General features: G+C 36.3%; 1 protein-coding gene across 1 annotated transcript; it reads right to left on the reverse strand.

Annotated features, from left to right (window-relative positions):
* Positions 1 to 4,200: 4,200 nt before the first annotated feature.
* LOC113356188 (DEAD-box ATP-dependent RNA helicase FANCM-like) lies at positions 4,201 to 17,127 on the reverse strand. The gene is made up of 22 exons (XM_026599241.1): positions 16,927 to 17,127; positions 16,473 to 16,833; positions 16,227 to 16,376; positions 15,054 to 15,136; positions 14,826 to 14,940; positions 13,989 to 14,080; positions 13,819 to 13,873; positions 13,608 to 13,729; positions 13,363 to 13,476; positions 12,219 to 12,412; positions 11,354 to 11,484; positions 10,640 to 10,700; positions 9,864 to 9,934; positions 9,394 to 9,443; positions 9,154 to 9,319; positions 8,638 to 8,765; positions 8,223 to 8,537; positions 8,071 to 8,137; positions 6,256 to 7,521; positions 6,069 to 6,120; positions 5,788 to 5,937; positions 4,201 to 5,117 (listed from the first exon to the last, which is right to left on the reverse strand). Exons 1-22 carry the CDS (start codon positions 16,978 to 16,980, stop codon positions 4,628 to 4,630), a joined length of 4,287 nt encoding a protein of 1,428 aa, XP_026455026.1. The 5' UTR covers positions 16,981 to 17,127; the 3' UTR covers positions 4,201 to 4,627.
* Between the last annotated feature and the right edge of the window lie 5,550 nt (positions 17,128 to 22,677).

Here is a 22,677-nt window from a genome sequence, read left to right on the forward strand (position 1 = left end):
GCCAGGCCGGGCGGGTATCGGGACTTGTCAACAGTAAATATAAAAAACACTACTAGTGTTTAGTAAAATCAGTAAATGCGTATAAATGGCATAAAATTGTAGATTGTGCAGATCAAATTTTAAATTCAACATAAATTCATAATCCACTACAAAATTTTATTTCGTACTTGAAACAAAAAAAGGTAAATGGACGATCACCAGCTTGGTTCTTTTTGAAACAGTTTCTAAAGTGCTGATAGAGATGAGAAGTGTCCAGTTTTGGATCCCCCGACTTAATTTCCCCATATATCATACACCGTGCAAGCTTTGACATCTTCTTATTTTCTGGATCATTTGGATCTAGTACACTAATTTGATCAAAATGCTCCCACACTCTCGACGTCCGTTTTCTCTGACGAGCATCCATTTCAATTAGGCAAAATCAGAAACCTATTGAAAAAAAAAAAGAAGTCAGGTGGTAGTTTTCTGGACTTCAAGTATACATTATCAGGTAGTAGCTTTATAGACTTCAGATTTACGGTGCACAATTAATTTGGTTAGTAACTAATACGGTGCATCAATAATTTTAACATCATTTGGATCATGTTAGTCTGTTCACATGCACTTTGCTTATAATATTCACCTAAAGACGAATTTACTCCAGTTCGACTGGTATAGAATCCAAATTATGTAACTGACTGTTAGAGGAAGTATTTTTTTTCTTTGATCAATTTTTTAAATATCAAGTATCAATCTATCAGGACCATAAAAAGTTAAAAACCAACTCAACCAATAAAGCATCATGCTTTCATTACAATCCAAAATAGAAGCATAGAACATAACTAAATTCGTTAAAGATGAAATGCAATAAATTTAGATTAAAACAGAAGAACTTACTATTTTATTCGCTCCTTCTTCTCTAAAAGAAATTAACAGTAGAAAATGAATCGATGCTAACCTAAAAAGAAGAGAATTGTATAATGGTTAAAAGGGATTTCAATTTTACAGAGTCTATAACAATTCATTCTGAGATTGTGAATTTATACCAACAATAGACAAGATTTTGGCTAAAATCTCTCCAACCTAGATATTTAGGAGGAGATGACAGAGAATAATGAGAGAAAAGTAAAGTATTAGGAGGAGATTACGAGAGAATAACCAGAGAAAGGGAAAGTAAAATTTGGGAATAATCCAATAATTTATATGTATTTACATTTTAAAGCATATAATTTTGGTATTATTTAGATGGGTTATTAAGATGGTCGGGTATTTAAACATGCTATCGGGCAGGTAGGTGATGGTATTTTCAATGATGTTGTAGTAAAGAATTCGTTGAGGCTTGTGAAGGCAATGAATTCTAGACTTAATAGAACTTAAAAATATAGAAAACTTAACTCAAAATTGATTTCAAATGATTGGAAAATAACCAAGACACTAGAATCCACTATTACACATGAATGATGTCAAATATTTCATAACTCTAATTATCCTTTTAATCCTTTATTTCTTAATCCACAAATAATCAAACATATTCTAAAAATTAATTGTATCCCCTAAGCATAGATTATCTAACCAAAGCATAACCTATCTAATTGAATCACAACTAATGAAGAAAATTATGTAAACTTTTAAGAACTCTGCAAAAGCAGTGATTGAGTGAATTATAATTAAATATTAGAGAAAATGAAATAGTTACCCATTGTTCATGTGTGAATAGCTTCATCCATTGCCTTGGTTACGAGAGAATTAGCCGCTCATCATGTTGGAAACACGCTCAAAAGTTGATTTCATTTATGCTCAAAGGGTTGCAAATGATGAATAAGGGAGAATTATAATAAAAATCGGGTTTGCAACACTTATAACTGTTGCAAAAACCGTTACAAAGAGCCGTTGATGTTGCGCTTTTAAGTCTGCTTGTAAACTGCGACCCACAGAATAAGTTGTTGTCACTGTTCAAAAACGACTGCTGGTGCAGGTCCGTTCTTCGTGTTCTTCAGTTTTGCAGCAGCAGAAATGGTAGCTCTGCAAATTTGATTTTTCGCTCTGTGGTGCTCCTTTTCTCTCCCAATCTCTCTGTATCCCTTCTCTATGATCCCCTCACCCTATATATACTCAACAGCAGCAAAATATCACGCCATAACTCTCTCAAATTTTCATTAAACTCGGCAGTGAAGGAAAATATTCTGGGAATATTTTCTTCCCTGTTTTAGCTTCTCACGTGTTTCTACGGCTGCAAAATATCCTCATTTATCTTATTCACGGTCCAGAGTGTTGCTAGAGTCATCATACACGAGCAGAACACGCATAAATCTTCCAAAACCCGTGAATTATTATTCTCATGCACGGGCTTCCCTGATTCCTTGTCACGGATTTTCCAGCCAAACTTGATCGAAACAAACACCCATACCAGCTCTTTTATGACATATCACAACTACCCATGAAGTTTCAGCCCTTTAGTCCACCTAGAACATCTTCAAATTTCGATCGAAACATTCTCAGAGAGCTGCCACATTTTTCCCGCCAATTTTTAAGTTTCAAATGAAGAAGATGGTGTCCCCCTAACCAGCTGTGGGGTGCGAATAGCAGCTGCCTTTTTGGGGTGCCCCTTAGTAATTGAGGTGCCCCTTAACCAAATCTGGGCTCCGTATAGCAAGTGTCCTCCGGGGTGTTCCGAGTGATTTTTCGAGCCGATTTTTCCAACAATATTTATTTTCCAAAAATACCTAAAAATACACAAAACACCATGATAAGGACGAAAACGAGTACAAACAATACGAAACATTAAGGACAAATTAGACACATAAATGCGTCTATCATAGGCAGACCGAGTAATTAAACAGGCTATCGGGCAGGTAAACAGGTCAGACTCTAATTTTTGAACAAAAACCCGGATCCGCCCACTTATAATTATCGGGCAGGCCGGGCTAGCCCATGGCAGGCCGCCGGGCGCCCATAGGCACCTTCAGGCTCAGGCGGTACATGGCAGGCCGTAGGCTTCCAGGCATTTTGTACACCCCTAGTAAAATTGAGTAAAATTGGTTTCTCTGAATCAATGAATTGCGATTGAAAATTGAGAGAAAGTTCTTAAAACTATCCATCTATGTCCGTTAGAGCAAGTCTTATGGTGAAAGAGTTCCACCTTCCATCTTCCACGCCACATCAGCATTTGGAATTGCGGATGGAAGTGCAAGTGTAATGGTGGAACGACAAAAACGCTAATCAAAATAGCGCTTTACACTATTAAGATTAGCGCTTTTTTTTCAGCCATTAGATTTTCAAGGGCTCGTTTTAAATCTACGGATAAAAAAAAAACGCTATTCTGAATAGCGTTGAGCGCTATTCTGATTAGCGCTTTTCGTCTTCTAGTGCGCTATTCTGATTACCGCTTTCCGTCTTCTAGTGCGCTATTCTGAACAGCGTTTTATGCTAATCTGATTAGCGCTCATATGGATTCCACGAAACCTCCCACGAAGCCATGGAACACTGCTTGGATTTTCATGAAAAACACCAATTTGGAAGGCACTAGACTTGACATTCCACAATTTTTCCACACTTGGAATAGGATGGATTCCACCATAAGACTTGCTCTTAATGGAGAATATGTTTGGGTTTAGCTCGATTTGTGTCTGCTTGTTCGACCAAGAATATATATTTACCCCTCGCGTTTACCAAATCTACGAAAATCCCATGAGCGCCCGGCTATAACCGGAAAACGCGTAGGGGTATATTTGGAACAAAAATATAAAAAAAAATGAACTGGAGAATTTCAAATCTTTCTGTAAGATTGGACATTTACTCCACAATTTACTACCTCCCTTCGTGCCGTTCGGTCTATCGGCCCAATTATTAAAATCTGCCAGTATTCGTGCATCATGCCTAAGCTACCTGAAAACCATCAATTTTACTTTAAAATTTGGCTCGTTGCATTTCTTTATCAAAACATCGAAGGAGAGAATCAAGACTCTGTCAAATAGTACAACTCGAAGAAATAAGGAAATACATCCTTCACAAATCTACATAGTGCGTCTGAAAGAACACCACAGAATGAAGGAGAAACCGCAGAAAATGCATTACATGCAAAGAGATCATTGACCGTTGACGAGCATTTCTTTCTGAATGATTGATGCACCAGACCCTTTTCTGAACAACTCTGTGAGCAATCAGTCATCAATGGTTAACCTCGAGAACAGAAGCAAAATTTCAGCACAGGAACACAGATGATTCATTCTGAAATTGAAAATAAATTACTACTTTTTTACTGCACAATTAAGGTATTCCCAAATTACAACTTATGTACATACATCCTGTTAAGTAAGAACCCACGGACATTTATAATCAAGCGAACACAAGCACTTGCATAAACCAGCAGGTGTCAACTTGCTGGGTGTTAACATATGAAGGCATATCGGTAAGACTAATATACATTTTTCTTCTCTTTTGTACAGGTTATATAGTGGCTCTTAATACAAAACAACAACCAACTCCTAAGATGATCTGGATAAATAAAATCCGACTTTACACTGACTGAGATGCTAGGACTTGAAACTTCTTATTCTTCACCGTCTTGCATTCCCTGTGAAACTACCATGCGATGATCTTTAAGAGATTGTTGTGGTGGAATTGCACTCTTAGAAATGGTTTCAGTATATCAAATCCCTAAATCAAATGATGGAGAGTTTAATAATCCAAGAGTTTCCTCTGTAGAAGTATTTGCAGTCCATTGTTTTTTCTCTTGCAACAATGCGGACTTGCATCCCAGAATTTTAGTAGCCTGCGCCTCCAATTCATCAAAATCAACACCCTCATAAAACTTATCATCATCTTCGTCATAATTCTCATCCTCGGGTTGACAAAAGCTTAATTTTCTTTTTCTAGAGTCTATCTTGCTTTCTTCTCTTGGTGCTCCTTCACTGCATTCAGGAGGCATACCTGATAGGGAGGATGGATCTGGATCCCTTTGATAAGAAGGATTCTGGACCCCACTTACAGAACCCATTTGAGGTGTCTGTGAAGAATGAATGACCTTTCCAGAAGAGCTTCGTACTTCAATTATTTTGGATCCACTAGACAGAATATCAAGACTGAAGTCGGTGGAAAAGATTGGTTGACTCTCAATTGGTTGACTGAGCAACGAACGCCTGTTTGAAATCTCCATTAGTTCACTATATGAATTCATAACTTGCAGTAACCAAATATAACAATTGTATGAATACAGAAACATCTGAGGGAAGTCATTAAATATACAACAGTATGTTATTTTTCATTTTCTCCCTACATTTATGATTGTTTCCAACGATGTAACGGAGACCATTTGAACCCCTTAATTAAGATGGATTTACTTTTCAGAACAAGCACAACAATCTCCAGTTGGGTTAATAACTTGCTCTATTTAGGTTCGCGTGGACAGAAATAGGTTCTGAATAAAACTTCAAGTGAGAAAGAGGAATTCAGGTTCAGACCACAACCAAAACAATGGATGGTCAACATAGCAAGGATCTATTTTAAAAAAAAAAAGGATTTTCTTTTGAAGAGCCTAAATGCTTAATAGAGAAGGATACAGGTGTTCTCCATAATGCAGTTTCATGCCACTGTGCAAATACCTCGGCTTAATGGTATCTACCTAACCATAAAAAGGGTCGACGATTATTATTCTTTTGCAGTGAGGCTTAAGAAAGCAAGTAGATCCGGAAAAAGGTGAGGAAAACCGACTTCAATTAAATACATGCTAGCACGGGAGAAGCTTCAGAAAAATACTCACAACTATATTCATAAATAAATAAAGAGAAGAAAACTCCAGTACATGCTGACCTGTACATCGCCATCGTGTCCATTGTGGCAGCTTCTGCTTGAGTAGCTGCAATAGTAGGATTTATTCTGTCATCAATAAAACTATCATATGAATCATTGTCCTTGTCTTCTTCCTCCTCATCATCATATACTTCGGCATCCACAGACACTCTGAGAAGAACCAACTACCAGTCAGTGACCTCAAAATTGTCAATTTCACAAATTAGTTGAACAATTAAATTAGAAAGAAAAAGCACTTCAATATTTCGTCAAGCTAAAAAGGCGCTAAGAAATGGTCGTACTCTGCTTCCTCTTCAATGTAGTGGTTCATCCTTTTAACTGTTTTCCGGTTATCTGAACAAAACAACCACAACCAAGTCACCGCAGTAGAACATTAACAAAAATTTAGTGTGCATTGCTGAAAACAATCAAGTTCAAAAAGATTGAAGTACCAAACACAGCTGCGAGCCTACGCTAAGAAATCGTTACCTTTGTTATTCCGTATGGGTTCAATTCGGGTACTAGCAAAAGAACTATCAAGGTTTGCACAGAAACTCTGTTTTTTCGTATCTCCATTCTTGCGCAGCCTTTTAAACTTTGGTGCTGGCTTAACACTATTTGACGACTCTCCAGAACTCATGCGCCAGCCTTTACTACAACTATTACTTTTAGACAGGTTGGCCAATGGAGTGGGAGCACTCTCATTCACAGGAGAATCAGATGAACATTTTCTTGCTTTGCCATAGTAGTTCATTTTGACCGGAGGAGTATCAGTATCTTCATTTGTCAAATTAGGAATAACTCCTCCTTCAGTGGCTCTATCTTTCATTTTGACCTTTTCAAACCTTTCAGAATTTGGGCATGGTGATGGAAGTCCACTTCGCGACTTGGCTGGGGATACATGCAGTAAAGGAGGTACAGTTCCGTCCTCTGAACTGAAAGGCTCTTCAGAATGGAACCGCTTATGAACAGGGACTTCGTTTTCATGTAATTCTGCATTACAGCTTTGATCTAATCCACCACTTCTGTACCTAAGGCTAACATTCAAACAATTTTCTTCTTTCGGTGAACCTGAATAACCACTTCCCCCTACAGGAGACTCTGGAACAACACCTTCCTCGACCATGTTAGTTAACCGAGGGCTCATCTCCATGTCTTTTAGGTCAGTGGAAGGCTCATCAGTATTTAATATTGGATATTTATTTGCAGTACCTGGTGTCTCAAAAATTATTTCTTCTGAACTTGAAAAATTTCTCTTCGGACTTGGTGTCAGTAAAGCATCTCTCTCAACCCAATTTACAACGTTCTCTTGATTGCATACAGAATTGCACGCTTTAGGGCTTAACAGAAGTTCATTGTTTACAGCTCCTGCCTCATCAGAAGTAGCTGAAACTTTAATTCGCTTAGCCCGTGGATTGAACTCCAAATAATCTGCAGGTGACAACCTAGAAGGTCCCAACTTTTGCTTTACTGCATTCAGTAGCTCAGCACTTTCTGTTGCTGCACTCATACAAGGTGGAGTTGCTTTCATAAAAGGTAAGCCTGGTACAGATAAAATTGAGACCACTCCAGCAGCATCTACAGATACAAAGCCCTCACTGTAAAGAAAACAGCGCATAGAAGGATCCTGGCTTGTGAGACGAGGCAAACCACTTTTCTCGTTTCCATTTGGGGCCACCACAGGTGATGATGCCTCGGTAGTTATTGCTTTTCCATCAGACTGTGGTTCCGGAGAACCAGGGTAACTCGTCAAATCTGCAATTGCCATGATTGAACCCGGTAAAACAATATAAAATTGCATAGATAATAAAGAGAAGTAGACAGAAGAACAACGCGGAAAGATATGTAAGATAGCTATCGCAAAATAATCAAAAGAAAAGAGAAGATAGTCTCTAGCAGTCTGCTGGTGCAGAAATATTCAAAAGGAACTATAAGTATGTCTACAACCTACCTGGGTTTGTTTATAATTATACAACAGTCCCTTTTCCTGAATTTCCAATAAAAACCCTGGTTCGTGCATAATGTGGAAGTATGCAGTAGTTTTTAACAATGTTTTACTTCTCTTCCTAGTATGTTCTTTCCCACAAAGATAATAAAAGGGCACTCCAGAAGTGGAAACTCTTGCCGATTAAATGCATATGAACTCTGCAATTTTAATGGCCTTGTGTACCTATACTAAATGAAATCTCTAAAAGGGACATGCAAGATATATGATTCAGACATTTAGCACAATCTGCAACCCAACAAAAATTGAAGCTGTTTTTGTTAAATGTATTCTCTACAGATGGTAAAAGGCAAGCTTACCTTCTTGAATTATGTCGCCCTGTTCAATAGCTTCAGCTTCCAAAGATTGGAAAGAAGACGTCTCACCCTTATAACCAGAAAAAGTACATCAAAAATGAATATCGACCCAAGTGCAAAGGGAAATTACTGATCAAATAAAATAAAAAGCTAACCTCAGCTACGGTTGTTTCACTAAGTCCTTGCAACTGTTGCATGGTATCAATCAGCAACCCCGTTCTAAATGAGTGCATGACATTCTGAACTCGGGAAGGGAACACTTGGAAGTGTGGGAAAGCAATAAGAGAAGGTTTCCATGTGCCTTCCCTTGGGGTGTGAAAATACTTGGAAATTAGTTCAATCTCAGCATCCGACATTTTCAAGCTAATAGATCCATCAATGGAATCGTCTTTGACTTTCTTTCCACGAGGAACATACTGTTCGATTGCCAACTGAACAAACTGAACTTCTGGTCTGCAGATATGTGGAATCTACAACAATAGATTCCAGAACATATCAAAAACCTTTAATGCAATAAGGGAACAAATGATTCACTAAAAAAACCTCAAATTTGAAATTTGTAGTGGTTACCATTCTAGGACTCGCATGGAAATCAAAGCTATTTATTCCCCCATTATTCATGTGCTTCTTTAAGGCCTTGTTGTTTGCTTGCTTTTTATGGTATCCTTTCAACTCTGAACCTTTACAAGCTAAAACAAGTAACCCTTTGTCAAGGAACATAGCTGAATAAGCACAAATGAAATATACTTCAGAAGACATATTGTGCACGGAGTTAAAGTGGAATTTGGGATCAGCAATTTTATGAAGGAAAAGAGAAAACCCTCCAAATCGCTAATCCTGAGATCATTTGTGAAGAAATGGATAACAGGGTCAACCTCAATCCCTGGGTTTAAAGGGACTCTCTCCGACTCACATAAGCCCATGTTTTTGAAATTTTGAGGAATTACACTAGTTTCTCTTTTACCAGGACAACAAGTTTCTCATCGTATAGCATGACCTCTCCCGCCACCCAAAAGATGAAAGAAAATAGAAAACGAAAAACGGAAATAAAAAAGAAAACGAAAAGAAAAAGAAAAAAAAGGATATCAACTCGTCCATCATTCTTCCTTCCAGTCCTTCCCATGCGCTGGATCATTCTTAAAGGAGAGATATTGGCATCAAAACATATCACTAGATCGACTTCCATGATATCTAGACCTTCTTCACCAATTGATGTTGCAACGATGACATTGAATCCACCGGCTCGAAATTTCTGTAGGAGAAAACTGTAAATTAACCAGTAGAAGGACCTTAACGAGGAACTTTAAGTATTATATAATTGATTACCTGCAAGACTGCCTGTTGCTCTTTCTGTGTCTGGCCTTTCAAAGCTTTCCCTGCAAATCGCTCGAATATTGAGAAGTGGATTTAATATATTGAAACTAACATCATCTTATTGTTCCCGTCAACTAGTAACTAAATTGAGACACTTGCCATTCAAAAAGTCAGAAAAGTAAACTTCAGACAAGTAAAAGTTGGACTATTTTATCCTTGCAGTGAAAGAAGGATACAAACAAACAATTATCATACACACACAAACACATTCAGGAAGAGAGAGTGAGAGAGGCAAGTAGCAACTCATCCTAAAATGATCCGAAGAATTCAAGGGTTATCATTGCACCAAACTAATGTACATTCCTCAACAAATATTATCAAGCAAAGAACTTCATTAACAAAATGAAAAATGTGACGCTGGAACTCAATTTTTCAGGGGAGAACGATCATACTGAAATAATTATAGAGAAAAGCATATTAACCTGAGTTTTGACCAATAAACTCGGTAGCTTTAACAGACTCCCCAGCATTTGATAACGAATCCATTATGTCCCTGCAGTATGTGAGGGATGGTTATTAGCACACTATTGTTCTAATTCACATTAAAAGATACAAAAATTACTTGCAGTCGTATACTAGTGCTTTGTTTTTTAGGTATAACCAGGAATTATATATAAGAGCAGTAAATATACAGGTGAAACATTTATTTTGAAGTTTAAACTATATATTATGTCCAAACACAATTATGTGCAGCCATGCCGGCAGACACAACACCTAACATTTTAAGTGCAAGCACCCGCTGAATGCCAGCAAGTGTCAAACACCGTACGACATGACATAATTCAGAGAGTGGGATGTCCCGGCTATTATAGTGTGGTAATTGGACTATTCAATATAAAAAAAAATCACTAAATCGGCAAACTTTGTTTGGGTCTTCAGTCTATACTCCATGGTAATACACAGTGATTCAATGAATAAGGTGTAACACTAAAATGCTGTGAATATTTGCAGTTCTATAATTATAAAATACATTAACAACTATTGCGTCTTTTTGTTGAACCCACTGGAATAATACCAATGATCGCTACCAAGGAACTGCAGAAGAAGTGCCGCAGTAAAGTAAACACAAAGAACAAATAAAAGATAGTCGTCGGCAACAGAATAAAAATGAAATCAAAGACGATAAAATGTCAAAACAATGCATAGATATCACCAATGACAGCTCATGCTTTATCAAATTTGAAGAAACTGTCTTCACCTGACACTTCCCCTGAAATTAGAGAAAATGATAACCCTTGAATTCTTCGGATCATTTTTTCCTGCAAAGACAATAAAAGAGACCAAAGACACAGAGTTTAATATTAGGTCGAGCAGCAACAGCAATAAGACTCACAATTGGTAAACAGAAAAAACTTTGAAAGTAATATCTCTTGCAACTTGGAGGAAAAAGACAGAACTGAAATATTGTTATGGCATAAAAAAAATGTCCAAGGCATAACAAAATTCATATGACCAGGTTCTAAGTATATAACAGGTACTAGACACGCACATAAACAACAGTTCAATTAATCATTCTCAATAAGTGGTGAAGTAGAACTTGACCCAAGTTTTCTAGCAACCAAATACTAATGAATACTTGTCAAACGATGTTGATAGTTGTGATAAGGATATTAAGTGGGAAACAGCCTATCACTAAATCACTATAAAAGAAAATAAAAAAGTCAGTGATTTTACAAAGTCACATAATCTCCCCAGTAATCCACCCTTAAGAGGTGCGAAAAAACAAAAGCAGGAAAGACAGGCAAATTATAATTTTGCCTGGTGCTCTTCGACAAGACTAAGACACGTTTTCAAATGAACATTCCCTTATTCAAAAGCCTTAGTAATGTGTGTGTGTGTGTGTATTTTGTAAGGCACCTTAAACAATCAAATCCCAAAGTGAGACATGTGATAATAACGAGACAACACTTACTGAAATGATCCATCAATATTTCAGTCATTTTTGTCAGCTTCGGATTTGGTGCTCCATGAGACAAATTTCGCTGCATCAATAGTTTAGTTTTGTGCATGACTTCATTTCTACTCAAAAGCCTCGCAGAAGACCTGCAACATCAAAAAAAAAGAACACAAAAGTCACTTCAAAGTCTATTACTATAGCAAAAGAAGAATTGAACGTATCATGAGGACCGACTTGTTCATCAGATATAGCATTCTAGAACTCCCTTCCTTGGTAATGGAACCATATCATCGGTCTTCTGTATAATTACTTAAGTTTACATGGTATAGAGAATTGCCAAAGATAACACACTCGCTCTCTGACAACCCTCGGATACATGATTGTAACTTGTAACACAACCACAGTTCACCAATTCCCACTCTCGCACTTTCATTACGTGTATATCTGGGAGTACCGCTAAGATCTACCTTCTACAAAAAAAAAAATGACGTGTGCTTCAGAGTGCCAATGCTCAACATTAGCTCAGAGAAGCAAAGGATTCTCAGAACCTCTCAATGCTCTTCCTGGCAATCTTTAAGGATTAGAAACCTGTAACCAAGCTCTTTTAATTACTTTATGCTGTATGCTGATCTTCCAGGAAAAGCTTTAACTAAAGTGAAACTATATACGTTTGTACTAATTTTTAATCATACAGGTGGCAGACATGATGCCAATACCACAGTTTGGAAACCCAAAATCAATACTGGATGTTCGAGATTTAAATTGACCACTCATCTAATCTTAAACAAAATCACGGGGATTCCTAAAAGAACAACTTAAAGGAATCAGCTTTAATATTGTATTGTTATGAAGTTCTTAACCGAGCAGCATAGAAACCTACCCCTGTTGCACCTTTTCGCTCAGCATCTCATATGCAGGTCTTACACCATGACTTGAAAGCAACTTGATTACATGATACAGTGTAATGAGAACAGCAAAATATCCTTCTAGTTCTCCATATTTAGCTTGAGGAAGATTTTGCGGAGGTGCTTGCCGAAATATTTCCCTAGAGCTAAGCAACTGATGTGGACTCAGCTGTGAAAGATGAAATATTGTAAGTAACAAAAAGAGAAATCAATACTGGATGGCTAACTGACATCAATTGGAAAAGGAGGGAGGAACAAAAAAAAAACCTACAGATTGAGTAACAAGTTAAACGTATTACTGCGAGTATTATGGTTTTGCATCACATAACAGGGTTCTTGAATGTATGTTGATTCCTTATAAAAGCCACAGATATTTGTTTATCGGTTCATGTATTGTTACACCACCTCTATCATTAAGAGGGTTTAGTGAAATTTTCATCAAAGCCCAAAGGCTGTAGAGATCTTGGGTTCAAGTATTTGGTACACGCTGTACCGAATAGTGGGAGGCATGTTGTCTATTCTTCCCACCCACAAACAAAACCTTGTTAGAGGACAGTGTTGCACTCTGCCTCACTCAAACTCTCAGGGTGCTTAGCATATTTGTTTCTTAACAATCTTTGATGGAAAGGGCATCAACAGCTTGCATTATGAAATCCATTTTGTTAGACATATACTTGTTGATACCTCCTGGAATGCACAATGTGCACTTGAATAATTAGGACGGATGCAATTACTCCCTAGCAGACGAACTTTAAGAAGAATGTTGCTTCCTTTTAACGATGAGAAATGTGCACTATCATACTACACTTAAATGATCACCACTACCAGGACTTCTCCTGTACCAGCATGTGTATTGTGATATTGAGGAAACATAAACAGTTTAGTGGGCTTCTTCTATTCTCAGCTACCACTTGGGCATAAGATCACTATTATCCTGTTGCCTCGAAGAATAAACTTTCACCGCCAGAAAAACAGAAAGCATCAAATATTCCCATGAATTGTTTCACATATACATTATGAAACTCTAAAGCCATGTTTCAGTTCAACATGCTGATAAAAATCCAGGAAAACTTTAAAGAAACTGAATAAAACCAAAACCAGGAATAAGAGGATTCATACTGTTTGGATGTCTTTGTTATACAGCATCCCTAAGGCAGAAAGCTTGGTCACAAATGGTTGTACAGCTTCCAACAACAACTTGTTTATTTCAATAGCATCATCACTCATTGGAACCTGGAATTATTCGAGGCACAAAGTTATTACCAGGAAACAAATAGACAATAAATAAGAAAAAAAAAAAGAACAGCAAAAGATAAATACATATATATGTTCATATATTTGTATTTATACTATAGCCTATGTACCTCTATTAATTCGAGCTTCCGATCGTGAACATGTGGGCAGACATCTGGGTGGTCATCATTGCGATACTCCAGCTTTGAAATATGCAAGTTGTTAATCACATTTTGAATTGCCTGCTGCTTTGCTGTGTAATCACGTTATACCTCAGAATCACCAAGCTAAGTAATTATAAGTATCACAAGTACAGAACCACAAATACCAAGGAAGACTCACATCCTGGTGTTGCTGTTAAAGCCAGTATCCTGAATTGAACTGGTACAGCCATCAACTGAACATGCAGAGAACAGATTAGGTTGTAAAGCTTTGAAAGGCATCCATTCAACCAGCAGATGCAGACTGAATGATATTGTATAACACGCAACATAGTGAAGTTATATAACCACCTCGCGAACCACCACACAGTAAGCATAATTTCCTGTTGCCCGATGAGCCTCGTCAATAACCAAACAGACTATGTTTTTCACCAAACATGTACCTAAAGTAAAGAAGAAAGAAGGAAAGGAAGAAAGAAGTTAGATAGAAGAGGTTGTACAAGCTTGACGAAGCACTATAATTATTCACAAAGACGAATATTAGAAAGAAAAATGTACATCAAGTTATCCACCAGCCGAACTTCTTCAGTTATGCTAGAGCATGACAGCTAACTAAGTATCAAAAACCATGCCTACTTTCTGAGGTTAAAATACAAGTGTTTGACTATCAGAATAAAGCATCCACCTTTGCTGAGATAACCAAAATTCTTTAGCCATACAAACTTGTGAGAAGCATTATCCTTTATTTTCCTCCAAGAGGAATATTAAAAAGAATATTGAGCATGGGTTCTTTCACTACAGTGCCTCCAGACAACATTACTAGCTGGAATCAAGTTATAGTACTGCGTATAGGCACTCCTAGTTAAGGATTACAAAATTCCCTCAAGCAAAGAACATGATAATCTTCATGTTCTCCGGGTGCTTCTAAAATAGGATGGATGTTCCTTGGCGTTCCCTTTGTCATTGTACAACGGAAAGGTAAAACTTACGTTTTCTATGCAAAAAGGACGACGCTGCAACTACATAGGATATTACAATGAAGAATGAGCAATGGCTTATTCACAACCGAAACGAAATAATTATTAATTACGCATATTCCATGAGTACCATATATTTCTTTTACAATTAGAATTACAAATCCACCTTATTAGATATAAAACAGAAATTAAAGCTACAGCAGCAACTCACCAGATTGAATATCTTTTTCGAGCACTTGCGGAGTAACAAAGAAAACTCGCTTATCCTTCCAACAGCATGCTCTTTTGGGAGGAGTCATCTGGCCTGTCATTTCAATTGTCCACTCCTGCAATCAGTTCAAATCGGATCTTTTCATATACGTATTGATAGTGATGATGCAGAACTTAAAAAAGTAATCCAATCTCTTTAGAGAGATGTGGACACTAAATAATGGCTTACCTGAGGTATCCCCACAATATTATGGCAAGCCTCAATCTGTTGCATAACAAGAGGTCGAGAAGGGGCAGTGAAAACGATTTTCCCTGTAGTGGACCTCCGAGTTAGCTTAAAGTTTCAAACCGTTACATATTCTAGAAACCGTTGAATACGTCAAGTTTTCATGTAAAAAGAAATGGTACAGGATTGTCTTTAACGACTAATCAGTAGATGAGAAGGAACTAGAAAAGAAAGATAGTTCTTTGGTCCGTACGCTACTCATTGCCTACTTAATTATTATCAACAACTAAAAAATGCCTACCTGATTGCCAGAGTTACATCATAAAATCAGAAATATGCATCACTTTAAATAGTTATTAGAGTCCTTGCAATAAGAAGGTTGTTTCTACCAGAAAACTTTCTAATTCTAAGAGAATCTGTAAATGATCCTTGATTGTTGTAACTTGATATATCATGTAGTACATGATTAATATGTTCTTCTTGGATGCACTGCTAAGGTGCATCAATGGAATATGTACGCCCCTTAACCAGCAAGCCGCGAACTAAAGACAAAAGGGTAGGATTGAGAATAAGCATATTATAACAGCGAACATGATATACATTCATATTTTCTAAGGCATCACCTAGGAGAAGATAATAAGTAACTTATAAGCTAACTAGTCATGAAATGTCAGTCGAAAATACAGATTGACAAGATCAACATATGATGAGCATGAAAATCTACACTAACACTAAGGTAAATGACAGCCACGCTTACCTAAGGGACCCAAGGCCTCAAGCTCCAAACAACTACCAGTATTAATATACTTTTTTCATCAACAAGCTCATGGCTTAAGGGAAAAAACAGGGATAGGCGTCTGCCATATCAACTATCAAGTTATTGTTTCTTCACATAAAACACACATTGCATGCTAAGTGATGTAATTCAAGAATGAAAAGGAAAAAAAAAAAAAACTTGGCATGGGTGGTAATGTGGTAACACAAAAATACTAGCGGTGAATAAATAAACCACAAAGACGATGCTACTTAAATAACCCATGTCAACCTAACCACTGATACTGACAACTAGAAACACAAAAGATGAGCTTAAAAGTTAAGCTCCAGCCCACTTAAAATTACAAAAGGTAGCTACAGGAGAGGGTAGAATATAGGCCATGGACATTACTGGAACCATACCTTCAGGAAACCATCTAAAGTAATTATACATAACAACAGCCGCAATTAAAGTCTTCCCAAGTCCTGTTGGCAGTGCAACTAATGTATTTGAAAATAGCGCTGTCTTTGTAATAGATAACTGGTATTCACGGCGCGGAATTTTGTCATTATCTACATTAAAATGTAATTTTAGTGAGCCAAATACAATGAAAAATGTGAATTTTCCCAGTTAAACCAACCAAAAAACATATATATAGCTCATGTAACCTGGATAAATCCATGTTTTGGCGGCTTCAAGATCAACGCGGCTGTGACAAACTTCTTCTCCTTGTTCATTGAAACCCCCTTGATTTTCAACAACATGAATCGGTTCATTTTGATGGCTAAAAGACCGATTCTCCACTTGAGGTTGTTTCCTATCAGTAGTTTGCACAAACCTATCTAAGGTTGATTGCTTAGAAACCCCACTAATCTTTCCCTTGTGTTGGGGAAATTTTCCTTGTTGAGGAACTTCATTTCTAAAGTCTTGCCGTTGTGGTGGTGGTGGTGGTGGTGGATGTGAAGTTGAAGCTTTTGTAGCTTGACATCTGATATCAATCTCTTTCACAGCTGCTTCCCAATCGAAATCCTGCAAACAAAAAAATGAAACATTAGGGTTCAGAAATTTGGGGATCAAGGGAGAAATTAGATTGATTTGTAAATGCTAGGGATTGGAATTTACATCGTCGTCTTCGTCTAGTTGGATTAGTTCGCTAGGGTTTGTGATTGAGGGCATCGTCTTAGCGATTGGAGTTTAAACTGATTTCGCGGTCTCTTCAGTCCTCTTCACTCTTTACCTGGCTCAGATCCCTCTCTTCCTTCTTTCACTCTTTTTATCTCTCTCAAAACATTTCAGGTTGGCGGCAAAGCGTCAAATTTCCAATTTCCCATTCTTTTTTTTTCGGACTCCTGATCGGTCAAGGCGGAATTTTAACGGACCGACTGGGCTGGATTAATCAGTCAACTGACCTTTTTTTTTTTTTTTTTGGGAACTTTCTTGTTTAGTCTAGTAAATCCGACCTGGATTAATGGCTAGTCCGGCGGGAAAACATATTTACTCGCTAGTCCAAAAAAGTTTTGGAAAGAGTAAAATTACTCTACTAACTCTAACATATAATACTATGTATAGGGAAAATAATCTTTTGGTCCTTTTTTAGGTGGGCCCATGTCTGTTTGGTCCTTTGGTCAAACGCCTTTACTGTTTGGTCCATAATTATTTAAAAATATTAAACTGGCAAAAGTACCCTTCCGTGTTAACTTTTACTTATTTTCTTGTATCAGTTCATTACAGAAATGAAGTCCATATAAAAAACATAAAAAAACAGAAATGAAAGTCCATATAAAAACCTAACAAAACAGACTTCATTTCTGAAATGAACTCCATATAAAACCCTAAAAAAACAGAGTTCATTCCACAAATGAACTCCATAAAAAAACCTAAAAAATTCCATAAAAATCAGAGTTCATTCAGGAAATGAACTCCATATAAAAAACTAAAAAGAACAGATTTCATTCCAAAAATGAACTCCATATGAAAACAGACTTCATTTCTGGAATGAACTGCAGCATCATCTTCATCGTCAACTGCAGCAGTAGCAAAAAATCTTCATCGTCATCACCATCAACAGAGACAAAAAATAATTCAACAATCAAGATCGACAACAACAACAATGAACTTTATCATCATCAACAACAACAGTTCATTCAAAAATCATTATCTTCGTCGTCGTCGTCGTCTTCAAGGAAACATATGTATTCATCATCACCAACATGAGCAGCAGCAACGTATTCAACAATAGCAACATCAACAGATCTAGATTCGCAAAAACAAATCAAGAAAACAAAAGAGAAAAGAAGAGAGAAAAGAAAACATATCAACAGTAGCAACATCATCGTCTACGGATCAAAGAAAACATTTGTATTAAATCATCACCAGCACGAGTTCATCTTCATCTTCATCAACACAACATTACTGCAGCAGAAGGAAGAAAAAAAGAAGAAGAAAGAGAGAGAGATGTTCTAGATCTGAAAATATGGAGGTGAGAGAAAGTAAATCTGATAATGATTTCTTCTCTCTTACTTTTTTATTATATATATGGTCCTTATCCAAAAGGGTATTTCTGCCACTACATGATGACATTTACATCATCCATGACATCAGCGTAGGACCAAACAATAATTTTTAGGACCAAACTATAATTTATATTACCAAATAGGACCAAACGGACAATTGACTAGGTCAGCAGGACTAGACTCTCTCGAATATATTATTCCTATGACTATATGGTATTTCCTACTTATGTATATTAATACGTATATATGTTACTACATATGTAGTATGTAATAACTAGTAGTAATATGTAGTAACTAGTATACTAGTAGTATAGTAGTAACTAGTATACTAGTAGTATAGTAGTAATATGCATTATACTACTAGTAACTAATACTAGTAGTAATATGTTAGATATTGATACCACATATTGATATTGCATATTAATATTGATATTACATATTAATATGTAGTACGTTATATATTGATACTACATAGTAATATCAATACGTTATGTTCAATATTGTTATGTTATGTATTGATACTACATATCGATATGTAGTATGTTATATATTGATATGTAGTATGTTATACATTGATACTACATATTGATATGTAGTATGTTATGTATTGATACTACATATCAAAAAAATTGTTATGTATTGATACTACATGTTACTACTAGTACTAGTTACTAGTATATAGCATACTACTAGGATACTAGTATATACTAGTAGTAACTAGTATAGTAAAGTAGTTACCTAATTTACTAGTAACAAATTAGTAAGATATTTTTGTTACTACTAGTATAGTACATATTAATATGTAGTATCATATACTAGTAACATTTACATGTGTTGATACTAATTAGACATGGAAGGGTGTTTTAGATATTTAGAAAATACACTTTATAATCTCCACAAAGTTTTTGGACTAGAGAGCAAATAATCTAGTCCAAAAACATGTTTTTGGACTAGGGAGTAAATGTTTTTCACGAGTGGACTAGCCATTAACTGGGTCATGAAAAATTGGACTAAACAGTAATTCATACTTCTTCTTTTTTTGATACGAATCAGTCAACTGACTTAATAATGTTATTTTATTTACTTTTATTTAATAAAATTAAGAAGCTTATTATTGGGGCATCACATTCCAATAGAGGGGCTTCACCCATGATTCATATTGTCTATTTAGATGGTTCGGGGTTGTCCTACAAGCACTTAAAAAGACAAATTTTCCCTTTCATCTAATTAACAACAAAAAACCTAAAATCAAAATTAGTTTCATCTCATCTTTTGTTCTTATCAAAGTTGTGATGATAATTGACGACAATTCAACAAAGAAACTGATTATCAATGACCCAACTAAGAAAACAAAGAAAAAGCCGGTGTACAATCTCAAACTCCTCAACCACACCCAATGGTTTATGTTAGGTGTGACTCCACATAAACCCATCCATCTATTTTTCTTCCCCTGTTTTTGTTTGATTGATCTATTGAAATATAAGTAGAAAATTAAGCTTGTAAAACCAGTTACGGTTAGGAATGTATAATTTTCTAACCGTAAATTTTCTTTACGATTGATTTCGAGTCTCATAAAACCTAACCGTGATTTTAATACTGTTAGTTTTTTTTTAAGTAACCGTAAAAGATCCTGGAGTTATACTAAATTGCTAAGGTCAAAATTACGGTTAGTTTTTGTTGGTAAGTAGCCAACCGTAATTTGTTTACGGTTTGTTTCGACCCATGAAGCTAACCGTAAATATATACAGTTAGGATTCTTCGTTACATGCAGCTAACCGTAATGTCTTTTTAGTTTTTCTTATCAGTACGTCTCTTTTCATGACTAGTTTATTTACTAACAAATCTTTCATCGGACAAGTGTTTCAGTGGCCAAGAAGCTTCTGCATCTTTTGCAAAGACAGTTTTTGTGCTGAAGTTGTTGACCGGGATACTTTTGACATATTCCTCTTTCGTGCCTATTCTTCTTCAAAGAGATGCCGAGGTCAGTAACTGCATAGGTCCTCCTCTAATGGGCCCTCCTGAAATTTGCAGTGGAGGAATATTTCATCATATTTTCACAAGTTTCTTCCTTATGTGGAAGCAACAAGAAGGAAAAGAAAGTTTACGGGGACTGGAGGCAGAAACTAGCTATCAAGGCTGGCCAGTTTTTGGTTGCCTCTTGCATACGCTCAGCAGAGGGGCGAAAGAGGGTTTTCACGGATATCAATAATGTGTTTATTGAGTTTGTTGAATCATTTGATCTTTTCGATGATATCCTAGCTGCTCGCTCTCCTACTGGTTCATATATTTTAGTTGAAGCCTCAGCAACATACATAGAAGTTGAACTAGTGAAATCGATGACTAAAGCTCTTCGTGTCTTGAGAAGGTTTTATCCATTTGTTCTCATGATCTTTTCGGATTCTTCTCTCGTTGGGAATATCCATTTGTTCTTGCGAATTTCAGATGAGGAGTTTTTATCAAATTTCGTTCAAAACAACATGAAAAAGTTCTTAAACATTGTCCTTAAAAGATGAACAAGGAGGATTGAGTAGATGATAATTAATTCTAGTTATAAGATGATCACAAAATACTGAGAAACCAAAAAAGCGTGAAGAAACTAACCTTATTCACCAACATTGTTTTTAGAAAAAGGGAGAAACAATCTCTGGGGCCAATAAGGATCGAGAGAAACCACAAGGATCTCTTTTGCAATATGCATAAACGCTGAGCTGAATTATATCAAAATACAACCCATGCCGGTGCTTGCAAGAATGTATGGATCAAATCGGAGCAACGCGTATGTTAACTAACAGGCACTCTTGAGATTATTTTACCGTTCCTTGAATCCATGGATATGGTTGGACCAAAACCTCCAACCAATTCTGGTTCAAACAAAAATCTCTTGAACTTCAGATACTTCTGTTATGTTGATGAAAATGAAATACGAAGAGTTATTGATTATTACCTGTTCTTTGATCTTCGTTCATTTCCAATACATAAATCTTATTACCTGTTGTGTAAATTTCTCAATTACACAGTAAAGAGGAAGGGTAGTGATGGAGACGAAGATCAGTAGAGGAACCATATCTTGAAAAATAGTTATGTTTACAATCAAACCTGGCCGTGAGCAAACCTACGGTTTTTTTTTTTAAATCCCAACCGTAACTGGTTAAACTGGGTTGCTCCTAATATTCCTCAGTTACGGTTTGGAGTTCATTGCGACCTAACCGTAAAAAATCTAGGGTTTTTTCCGAATTTTTTTCCTTTCTTTTTTTCTACTTCTCTTCTCTCAAAAACCCAGAATACTAACTCTAATTTTTTTTATCTCTAATTATATATCAAAATCACTAATCTTTCTTAGTCTAATAATTAATCCAATTAAATGATTAAAATTAATTAAACAGGGTTTTTTTAGCCATTTAGAAAAATATTAAGATAAGGGGATTTTGAAATTACTAACCAGTGACCTATTTTTGTCCTATTAGTGAAGCCCCTCTATTGGAATGTGACGCCCCAATAATAGACTTCAAAATTAAGGGTCGTGTATCACACATCGTCGCGCGGGAGACTTTTATGAGCTAGCAACTTAGGAACCGTTAGATTCGAATATATCTTTCTTTTTATCCGTCCATCATGAATGTACAACTGTTATGGATTTTAATTTAGAACAAGTCCTTATTTTAATTTAAAAAAACTACAACCTCTATAGATGTCTTTGTCTTCCTTAAAAGGACCTCCGATGGAGAAAAAAAATGGATTTTAGAGTGCGGTGATTACAGCAAACAACGCAAAAGAACTGACGGAAAAAGAACTAAACAGTGTCTACTCGTATGTTGGAAAAGAGTTTAAATCTCAAAATGATGCATATTTTTTCTATAATCGGTTTGCAGGTAAAACTGGATTTAGTATTCGTTGGCACTCTACAAATAAGTTTAAGGTTGAGCCTTTTGAAGTGATAGGGCGCACATTTTGTTGTTCACGTTAAGGACTGAGAGACCGTAGAGCTAAGCATGTGGAAGAAAGAAAAAGGCAGCAAGCCGATGTGAGGACAGATTGCAAAGCAGTGATGATGATAAAGAAGAAAAATGACAGATTGGTTGTGTCTCGTATTGTGGAAGAACACAATCATAAACTTGTTTCCCCAAGTAACATCTCCTATAAGTGTATTGTTACTAGAACTTAATTACTCATTCAGATTTTGTGTCTCCGTCTACCTATGGAAACTTGTCTCACTTGATCAAAGTTAACCAATGAGTAGAATATGTTCTGGAAGAAGTATCCTAGTTAAGTTAATTTTTCATGTCATCCGTCGGGAACAAGTGGAAGGGAATCTGAGCGAAATTCAAATGAAGTACTTAATAAATGTAAATTAAGTTTAAGG

Source organism: Papaver somniferum, chromosome 3 (assembly GCF_003573695.1).
Source record: "Papaver somniferum cultivar HN1 chromosome 3, ASM357369v1, whole genome shotgun sequence".
Classification (NCBI taxonomy): domain Eukaryota; kingdom Viridiplantae; phylum Streptophyta; class Magnoliopsida; order Ranunculales; family Papaveraceae; genus Papaver; species Papaver somniferum.